This window comes from Pteropus alecto, unplaced genomic scaffold (genome assembly GCF_000325575.1).
Source record: "Pteropus alecto unplaced genomic scaffold, ASM32557v1 scaffold20, whole genome shotgun sequence".
Classification (NCBI taxonomy): Eukaryota; Metazoa; Chordata; class Mammalia; order Chiroptera; family Pteropodidae; genus Pteropus; species Pteropus alecto.
Window position 1 is genome coordinate 12,609,165 of NW_006436298.1, and position 11,047 is coordinate 12,620,211.

Consider the following 11,047-nt stretch of genomic DNA (forward strand, 5'->3'; position numbering starts at 1 on the left):
TTTGAACACAGTCTATGGAGAGAAAAAAAAATTCTGAACCTTTGTGAAAGAAATATTGGGTATTGAGTTTTCCCTGGGATTTAAAAATAATCAATCTGTATCCCCTTTTGTAATAAGGTTCTCTAAAAGTACCATGGTCTCAGATGTAGAGGTAGCACGTTTTCCGAATGCCCCAGTGTGTCACTTAGCACCCTGGCAAAGGTAACTGCTTCCCTGTGGGCTCACGTCCCCCATGAGCTGAACACAGAGCCATGTTTATAAAGGTGGTGTTGGACAGAGTGGCTTCACAGCGGTGCTGACTGATTCACTGTGTTCAAGTTTCCCGTGAAAGTATTACATACTTTGATTACACTTGGTTGTGTTTTATGAGATGGCTGCAGTCAGTCTGAGTTGTTAAAGAAACATGTGCATTTCCATTACCAAAGTAGGTATCAAATCCTCGGCGGGTAGGAAGGCATTCTTTCCGGTACATTCCCAGGTGCCATTTTCCGACCATATGTGTAGTGTAGCCTGCTTCTTTCAGAAGCTGGGGCAGGAGTTTTTCATCCAGAGGAACGCAGCTGGGCTGACAGGGCCAGATTATTTGGTGCTGTAAACCCGTGTGGATCTTAAAGAGATGAACATAAAGTTATGAATTAATCATGTTAAAACATCTGAACTAGCAGATAAAGTGGCTGCCTAATTTATTGGACATATCTGTAGTACAGGAATGTTTAACTCTATTCCTGTACTGACTTAAGGCTATTTCTGAAAGGCACTTTACTCACTTATTCAAATAAGTTGATAGATATAAATGAGATTTGAAAAAAAATGAATAAAAGTACTCTAACAAATGTTAGATATTATCAGTAAATATTTATCAAGGCACTATGTTAAGAACCATGAACTTAAGTTTTCACTTCCTACTTCAAAAAGAGCAGCCATCATAAGAAGTGTGGATCTATTAATGAAAAAGTCTTACAATTTCTGTACAGATAAGTAGTGTTTGATTTGAAGGAGTTTCTATAATCTTTCAAGATTTGGTGATGTTTTTAAGGGTTATTCAATAGTATAATGAAAGTGATTATTTGCATTTCTTATTCCACTTTATATAAACTATAATTGTACAAGACAGTGACCAAGTTTTCCTTAAAAAAGAAAGCAGCTATCTGACCCACAGGTTGGGAGTTGCTCACACAAGTTTGCCCAGAGTGCAAGGACCACACAACTAGCTTTTAAGAAATGACCACCTGTTGAGTCTTAGTATAATATTAAAATGAAATAGCCACAATTATACAACTTTTACCCAAATAATATATGGCAACAGATCGAATACAGAAGCAGATGTTAAAAATCTAGCTATCTTCTATTAACAGAAGACATAAACAAAAATATAAAAATTTGTCACTCTTCTCATGTAGTTCTCTTGTTTTAGAAAATGAAGTTATCTTTCATAAGTTATTTATGTTAACATGTAATGGGATTATTATTGCTGTTTTAAAATGAATAAAAATATTTTAAAATTTCTATTTTAATTTCTGATACGGTAAATTTTGAAAGATATAACTCTCATAAACATAAGCTCTTTGAGGTCCTCAATAAGTTTTAAGCGTGTACAGAGGTCCTAAGACCAAAAAGTCTGAGAATGGATGTTACGATGTCTGATGGTGATCATTGCTAAGAGGATAATAAAGTGGGAGAGAGGGAGGGACGGAGATGATTCTTCAGATGGGGTGGCAAAAGAAAGCTTCTCTGAGGAGTATGTATTTGAGCAGTAATCTGAAGAGAGCATTGCAAAAAATCTGGGGCGAGAGCCACATCGGCATCAGGAATAAAAAATGCAAAGGCCCTGAGATCTGAACTTGTTAGGTAAGTTTGAAGGCCAGAGTACGGGCCAGTGTGGCCTGTCACATCTCCTGTGCTGGTGATGGCTGCCACTGTACCCCCTGCAGGGGCATAAGTTTAGGGTAAAGGGGGAATGGTCCCTAGGGGCTTCCCTCCTTGCCTGTACAACCCCTCCATTCCCCAAAAGTTTACACCTCCTCCCCCTGTACTGGCTTAGTCAGGGAGATGCTCTTCTTTGTTTGAAGCAGCGCTGGGGTCTCACATTCAACTCTGCACTGGACACTCGCCTTCCCTAGCACTGGGTGCTCCTTATTCCCCTAGAAAAATCAGGGCTCTGAGGACACCGAAGGTTGACAGTGCCAGTTCTTGACCCAAGCCCTAACTCCCTGGTGCCTCCATCAGCTGTCAGGTGGGTAGCAAACAATTACTAATAAATGGTAAAAAATGTGTTTGCGAATGATTCACTTGCTTTTATTAAAGCAGAATAGCATAAACCCAGAGAATTAAAACTCATCCTGGCTCTATCACCAAGCAAATAATAAAAACTCAACAATTGCCATAGTAATAACTGTAAGCATTGTTACCAATAAGATATCATACCCTCTCACCTACATCTGAACATGTTTTCTTGAGGAGTTGGGGTGGCATTAGAAGAACATGCACCCAAGCCTGGGACAGCCCACAGGAGTGTGAAGTGTTACATATGAACATCATATAACCTGTATACTGGAACCACAGATCTCTCGTGCTGGCACTGCTAAATACTGACATCACTGATTTTCTCAGATTCAAATACCGACTACTCATTCAGGAAAGACTCGTGATTTTTGTCTTGTTTCAAATATGTGGCAATAAATAAATATAACGTAGAACCAACACTGACTTCCCCCCCGAAAAATCTTTCGAACTTCTCCTAATTTATTTTAAGCTACTTAGTATTAAATAGTTTTCGCATGAGTTTTGACATGGTCATGCATTTCATTTTTTGTGTGTGTCTTTCACTTTTGGAATAGCACCTGCTATTGCTTAACTTTGTGATACCTTCCCAAGATCCTCTTAAAAGAACCTGTGGGATATTTTAAGTGTTAAATTAAAGTGGGTTTATTTTGAAGGTGAGGGATATGTTTGCTATCTTGGTTGTGGTAATGGCATCATGGGTATGTACATATCTAAACTTTTACTGTATACTTTAATTATGTGTAGTTTATTGTATGTCAATCACACCTGAATAAAGCTGTTTAAAAATAAAAGTGAGTTTAAGTTTTCTTTTGAGATTTTTGTATGCCTCTCCTAGAAATAATTGGACACTTACTTTGGGATATACCTTCCATTTGACCTCCAAATCCATACTCAGCCTTCTGTCTTGCTTTCCACCTGGGATGCTTACCTATGGGGACCAAATCAAAAGATTCCCTTGCCTCCTGGCTTCTGACTGGGAAGCCCTGACAGAATGGAGAGAGGGAAGAGATGAGTGGCATTGGGCTACCAGGCTGTCTCTGTTGCAGGCCAGTCTAAAAGCAGCCTTCTCTATAGACTCTCTCCTCCTAGGTTCTGGTAAGTCTCCTTTCCTTTCCTTCCTTCTGGTCTAGGGGCAGTAACAGCTCCACTGGGTTATACACTATCCTTTATGTTCCCTCACATATTCACATCTTTTTAAATAGTTCCTCTGTAAATAAACCCTTCCAAAATTATTTTAATTTGAATGTGATAGCTGGGATCATGAATGATAAAGATGTTACAACAGCCAGGTTGGAAAAAGGAAACATATCTCTCAACACACATACATACACGCACACTTTACATCCTCCAGATCATAGAAGGATTCTGTCTATGGTTAACATTAGAAGTTTATCAATAGAAAATTAATCCTGGGTTCAAAAACTTCAAATATATACTAATTGGCAACAGAGCAGGATAAGATAATATTTTTTGCAATTCAAAAGACCCAGTGGAGATAAATGCTATGTGCAAATTTCCTAAATAGAAAGCTCATCTATCACGTGCAGAAAATTAACTCTGACAGCTATAAAGCACTGCCAAGGGATGCTGTGCAATTCGGTTTTCCTAAGCCATGGGCACCAAGCCAGGTGGTCAGCTGAAGCCTGCTTCTATTATCTTCAATCATATGGAGCAGGGAATTTGTTCTTTTCAGTTCCTGAGGATTTATTTGAGAGTATTTTTATGGCATTGCTAGGGAGTGGAAACCAAATTCTGGATGACAGCCAAAAACATGTTTTTGGTCTGTTCAAACACTATTTGAAGTAAGGAAGCTGCACTGTGTAGAGAAGCAGTAAACAGGCAAATGCTGAGCTGGTTCCAACCCAGCACATTAGCACAGAATTGCAGAGCTACATCATGTTTCATGGGGCAGGATGATAACAGGGCACTAACAGAATCAAAAGAAAAAATAAGCATCCCCTTGTAAATGCTACAGCATCTAAAACAATTCCATTTTAACACCCATCTTCAATGAGAGTATGTGTGAATGGAGAGAGTCCTATAGATAATATATGAAAGTCCAAAGGGGTGACTCTCTCTCTAGCATGGGTAGCTGTCTCTTCTTCATTAAACCAATTCCTCTCTCAAAAACCAAATCCTCATCAAGGATTCCCACTGCAAAGGCAAAGGGTCTGCAAATTCTGTGAAGGACCTGGCTTGTTTCTGGGTTTTTTCCTGTAAGATAACTGATGAGAAGTCCTTGTTTACATGTCTGTTGCATGTAAAAACATATTTGATCTTGCGAGTTATTCTGTCCTCTGTAGACCTAGAAGATACTAGAAGTGTATGTAGCATCACGAGCTTAAAGGAGAGAAAAACCAATCTCCTGAACAGGGAGGAGAGGGGAGAAGGGTTGTTCCCACATCGGAACCTCTTACAGTTCCTCTTGCAGAGGTCCCGGCAGTCTACTGATTAATTATCTACTTGGAAGCTCAGAGCACAATATTTCAGCTACAATTACAATAAACTCTCCCAAGCACTAAGTGAACCATTGCTACAAACATTGCAATGAATGCTATTTCTCTTATCTCAATAGTGTTGAGATAACATCCAGTTCAACAGATGAAGGTTCTGTCCTGTCGGTCTAACCTGTGGAAGATGAACTCATACCCTCATTGCACTCGCCTGCTACACTACTTGAAAATTAAGAAAAACGGGCAGCTTTACCCCTCCATTTTACACACCAGAGAGCCTAGAGGGAAGCTTCTGAGCGGAACACAATCAAAGAACATGCTGGGAGACAGCCAGGAGTTCAGAATATCCAGCTTGTGCCTTGGCCAGTACACTATAGGTTATAACCACAGTCAAGTACCACTCATGCCACCTTAGGGTTTATTCCTGGAGATGCCCCACAAAACAAATGGATAGTAGGGAATCTGCTCCCTCCCCCACCCCAAGCCTTCTAAAAGCAGTCAGCTGCCCATGCTGCTGAAGCCAAGAGCTACAGAACACACTTTGTATGTGCTAGGGGCCTGGCTTTGCCATCTGGCATGGTCCTTCAGAACTCAGGCTGCAGAACTGGCTGGTGTCACTGACAGTTTTAAGGGTCTATTTATTTTGGTGTTGATTAGCAAAGTGTAAATCTCTGACTAAACCTACAAAAGGATATTGTTTGTAAAAAGAATAAACAAGGCAAAAATTGTTTCGGTGCCTTCCTCTATTTAAATTATAAATCCAACCTAAAGCCCATAATGAAAAAGGAGGAAAATATGGAGGAAAAAGAACTTTTAGTAAAGTGATGTAATTAAGGAAACAAAAACAAAGAGAGTTACCAAACAGCAACATCTTATGCTCAAAGGGATACTTGAAATAACAAACCTCAAAATTCAATCAACAAAAAACTCTTATATGTCAATGGATCATATTCTATTCAGCCCCAAACTTATTTTCTCATTTCCTTATTCCCAATTACTTGGAAAGTAAAATACGTAAAATAAGGAGTTGTTTCTTAAAATATCTTCGATACCCACAGAATAAGGTCTCCAGATGCCCCCTGCTTTCTGATAAAATGCTTCTTGGCTCTGGCTAGGCTCAGGAAGCACACCTGGCTTCAGGGAAAACGAAAGACCCATCAGAGCAAGTCATCCCCCTGGTTCCCTGCTTTGTAACTCTGATGTGTTTCAGTAGGTGGCCATCTTGCTTGTAACTATGGAGCTAATGCATCTTTTTTTCCTCACCTAACTAGTGCTTTCTAACAAGTGCTTTCTCTTAGGCAGCACCTATGGCCTCGAGACTATATCTTCCTCTTGTTTCTCACTCCTTGGATACCTTTGCCAGGGGGTCCCATGAACACTCCCAATTTGTGGCATATAGCTTTCCTCAAGCTCCCAGCCCCACGTCTAATCTTAGAGTTCAGAGAATCCCCTAAGAGGCAAGCATGTAGTAATAAGGAATGGGCAAGCAGGGCCCTGAGGACAAGAAGCAGGGAGGTGAGGGCATCCTCAGGCAGTACTCTTCCTTTCCATGCCACAGTATGCAATGCTCTATTTTGCTTGCAGCCATGGGTCTTACGTTATCACATTCTTAAAGCAAACTTGAAGCAAAAGTCAAAAATTACCCACAATATTGCTACATAGATTCCATCCTGTATTTCCCAGCCAAGGTTCTGCTTCAGGAGTAAGTGAAAAGCTATGAAAGTGTCTTGTCCATTCATCAATGTAATTAAGAGAAATGTGGCTTGGGTCCCTTAAGAATGAAACCTTGGAGTCATCTTTCATTGCTTCTATTTCTGCCAAGGTTCATAGAGTTCTGGTGGAGTGGTCTCCTCAGTCTCCAAGGTAAGAATGTTCCCAGGTGAGGAGGACCAGTTATTTTACTTTTTTTCCAAAAGGAAGTGTTTCCATGAAAACCTATCACTTTTGTTACCCTTTAATCTTTTTAATTTCTTTAAAAGGAAGCACAGGCATCAGAAATGATGTGTCAACCTTAAGAGTTAAGATAGCGAGCTCCATCAGGAAATGCTCCAGGGTTAAAGTGCATCCATTCATTCGTTGCTTTGACACTGGAAATTTAGTGTTTTCAAGTCTTCTACTTGAACTAAAAACAGTATACAAATTCTATTAGAAAAGCTGAAGGATTTTTATTATTTATCTTATCACTTTTATAAACATCATTTATCTTATCACTTTTATAAACATCTTTATTATGTGTACTATTGTTTTATTGAAATATATTTGACATATTTGTCATATAACATTGTGTACATTTAAGATGTACCACATGTTAATTTGATACATTTAAACATTGTGATATGATTGCCATTGTAGCGATAATTAACAATTCTACTGCATTACGAAATTATCCTTTCTTTTTAGTGGTTAGAATCATTAAGTTCTAGTCTCTTAGCAAGTTTGATGATTATAATACAATATCGTTGTCTAGATTCACTGTACTGTGCATTAGATCTCTAGGTTTTATTTACTACTCGTTGCAAGTTTATATCCTTAAACAACATCCGTCCTATCACCCCTGAAGGATTTTTAAATTAATATTTTTCATCGTGACATTTAAAACAAGGGGAAAATGAATATAAAATCTATTTCATTATATACATAACAGGCTTCTAAAGGATATTTAAAACTAATAATCAGGAGCTACCTATCGGAAGGAGGGCCAGGAGACAGGATGAAAAGATTTTTTTTGAAACACATATCTCTTTTTAAATCTTTCATATTTGAAACTTTGAAATTTATTTCCTAAAGACAATTTAAAAAAAAAAAGGAAATATAAAATTTAATTCTAACTGGAATTACATGTACACAAAAAAATGCCACATGGCACTTTATTGTGGTTCTTAAAATATATTTATTTAGAACACTGTTAGATTAGAAACATTCTTTAGTACATATTAGCCTTCGATGTAACATTAATAGGAAAACAGAAACAAGTGAAGTTGAGTAGTTTATCATGAGTTCAGCAGTTAGGTACAGGGAGACCCCACCTTCCTCTCTGTACTCAGCAGGTTTTCCATATCCTCTTTCATTCAGTTCCAGCCACAACGGGCCCTTTCTTCATTCTTAGAACAGCGCATTCTAGGCTCAGAGTCTTTACTTTGGTTGTCCCTTCCACTGTGTTAAACTCTCTTTCCCAGCATCTTTGTATGGCTGACTCCTCTTCATTCAGGCTTCCGCTCAGGCCTTCTTGCATATACCTTCCTGAGTCACTATCATTTGACCTACTTCATTTTCTTCCTCACATTTATGGCCACACCATTTAAATTCATCTTTCCTACTCGTTTGTTTATGTGTTATTTCACTCCCCACCTTGATCACTCCTTCCCATAGCCTCACACCCCCACCAGTCTAAAAGCACCAGGAGATCCCCAGAGTATACAGCACAATGTCTGGCATAAATAGTTGCTCAATAAATACTTGTTGAATAAAAGAATTAATGACTGCATTACGTTTAATGATGATAGATTGTATGATCAGGAGTAAGAAAAAGATGTCCATTCTTGCTACTTCTATCCGACACTGTACTGGAAGTTCTAGTCAGGGCAATTAGGAAAGGAAATTAAATGAAAGACAGCTGAAATGGAAAGGAAGAAGTGAAACTATTTCTATTTGCAGATGACAAAATCTGGTATATTGAAAATCATAAAGATCATACAGACACACAGAAACAGAGACAATTAGGACTAATAAGTTCAGCAAGGTTGCAGAATACAGATCAATATACAAATGTCAGTTGCATTTCTATACATTAGTGATGAATAATCAAAAATGAAATCAAGAAAGCAATTCCATTTACAACAGTATCAAAAAGAATAAAAATTTAGAAATAAATATAACCAAAGAAGTACAAGACTTGTGTGCTGAAAACTATACAACATTGTTAAAAGAAATTAAAAAACCTAAATAAGGAGAAAGACATCTCTATACTCATAGACTGGAAGACTCTGATTGATAAGGTAGTAACACTCCCTAAATGGATTTATAGATCAGGGTAACCCCTATCAAAATTCCAACTGCCTTTTTCTTTTTTAAAGAAATGGACAAGTTGATCCCAAAATTCATATGGAAATGCAAAAGGCCCATAGATAGCCAAAACAATCTTGAAAAAGAACAAAATTGGAGGACTCGCTTTCTGATTCTGAAACCTACTACAAAATGACAATAATCAAGACAGTGTGGTACTGACAGAAAAATAAACATATAGATCAATGGAATAAAATTGTGAGTTCAGAAATAAAGCCATATATCGATGGTCAATTGACTTTTGACAAGGGTGCAAAGACCATTAAATGCAGAAAAGAACAGTCTTTTCAACAAATGGTCCTCAAACAACTGGACATCCACATGTATCCATGGACCTCAAAAATATACAAAAATTAACTAAAAATGGATCAAAGACCCAAATATAAGAGCTAAAACTATAATATTCTTATAAGAAAACACAGAGGTAAATCTTCATAACCTTGGATTACATAACCTTGGTTACCTTTGTAACCCTGATTTCTTAGATGTGACACCAAAGCACAATCAAAGAAAAGTAAATAAATTGGAATACAATGAAATTTAAAACTTTTGTATATAAAATGACATCATCAAGACAGAACAGGAGAAAATATTTGCAAATTATATATCTGGAAAGGGTTTGGTGTCCAGAACATATAGAGAACTCTTTACAACTTAACAACAAAAAGGCAAATAACCCAGTTAAAAAGTGTGCAGAAGATGTGAGTAGAGATTTCTCCAAATAAATATACAAATGACCAATAAGATATAAAAAGATGCTCAATATCATTAGACATTAGGGAAATGAAAAACCACTTCATACCCACTAGGCTGGTTATAACGAGCAGGTTATAATAAAAAAGGCATAAATACAAGTATTGACAAAGCTGTGGAGACATATGAATCCACATACATTGCTGTGTTCCAATATAAAATGGTGTAGGTCAGAAGCATGGCAGAGGGAGAGATGTTCCTAGATCTCTCCCCTTGAAATAAGCTGAACATCTAAAACCCAACAAAAAACACCCAACCTGCACACAAGCACATCTGAGTGAGGGATCTGTGAATAAGAGCTACCACAGGTCAGAACCCTAGGAGTCGGGTGGTAGACTGGGAGAAACAAAAAAGCTGCCTCTTGCAGCCAGAGCTCCCCGCAGGAGGAAGGAGAGGGGAGAAGGTGCGGTGGGTTCCCTGAACAAGCTCTCCACGGACGGCCGATGGAAGTGCCCAGTCATCAGGGCAGAAAGCAGAGTAGTGGGGATGGCAGAGCAGCAGGGGATGGAAGAGAAACAACAGTTGATCATTACCAGCCACGGCTGCAAAACGCAAGGCTGAGCTGCAGCCCCCTTTCCTCAATCCAGAGGGCCCTCCTCCCATATCCTCCAAGATCGAACACTGCGGAGCCCCAGCGGATTCTGAGCAAATGCTACCAAAAAGATCACTAACACTAACAGGGACTGATACTGAGAGTAACGAGCATGACTGAATATAAGAAGAAAACAAGTCATTATTAAGACTTTATATAAAGCAGTGATCCAAGAGACTTAGACGTCACCTACTGGAAATAAAAAAAAAAAAAATGCCTTCTTTGCAAGAGGTTAAAGAGAGGTCTTTATATAATAAATCTTCTTTCTGGAAAAAAAGCAGAAAACATTTCCACTATTGCCCAGGCAGAGAAATAGTCCATTAAACACCATGAACAACCAAAGTGACAAGGCAGCTCAGAAAGAAAGAGAAAATTCTCCAGAAAATAAGCATAAAGACATAGAAATATGGAACTGAAATTACAGAGAATTCTGGATGGTATTTCTGAAAAAAACTCGATGAGATCCAAAATAATTCATATCAACAATTTCAGGAACTGAAAAAACAACTAGATCAGTAGAATGAGTTTTTTAACAAGGAGAATGAAACTCTTAAAAAGAACCAAATAGAAGATGAAGTACACACTGAAAGAGATGAAAAATGAAATAGCGAGCTTGGGAAATAGAGTCAACCAAATGGAAGAAAGGATCAGTGATATCAAAGACAGAAATCTAGAAATAAATCAGAAGGAAAACAACGGAAACCAAAGAATGAAAAATAATGAAAGAGAAATACAAGAACTAGCTGATACCATCAGGAGAGGAAACATAAGAATAATGGGCATTCTCAAAGGGTAGGAAAAGGAACGGAGATAAGAAAGCATTTTCAGACAAATAGTTGACAAGAATTTCCCAAATTTAAGGAATGAGCTGGAGCTTGGAATTCGAGAAGTCAACAAAACGCCC

At 38.1% G+C, this 11,047-nt stretch overlaps 1 protein-coding gene across 1 annotated transcript in view; it reads right to left on the reverse strand.

The window, feature by feature from the left end:
• The window catches only part of ARSB (arylsulfatase B), a 142,490-nt gene that overhangs the window by 122,227 nt on the left and 9,216 nt on the right, over positions 1–11,047 (reverse strand). Inside the window, exon 3 of the mRNA XM_025047766.1 lies at positions 421–615. Within this exon, the coding sequence (XP_024903534.1) occupies positions 421–615 (195 nt within the window). The remainder of the gene's footprint in view (positions 1–420; positions 616–11,047) is intronic.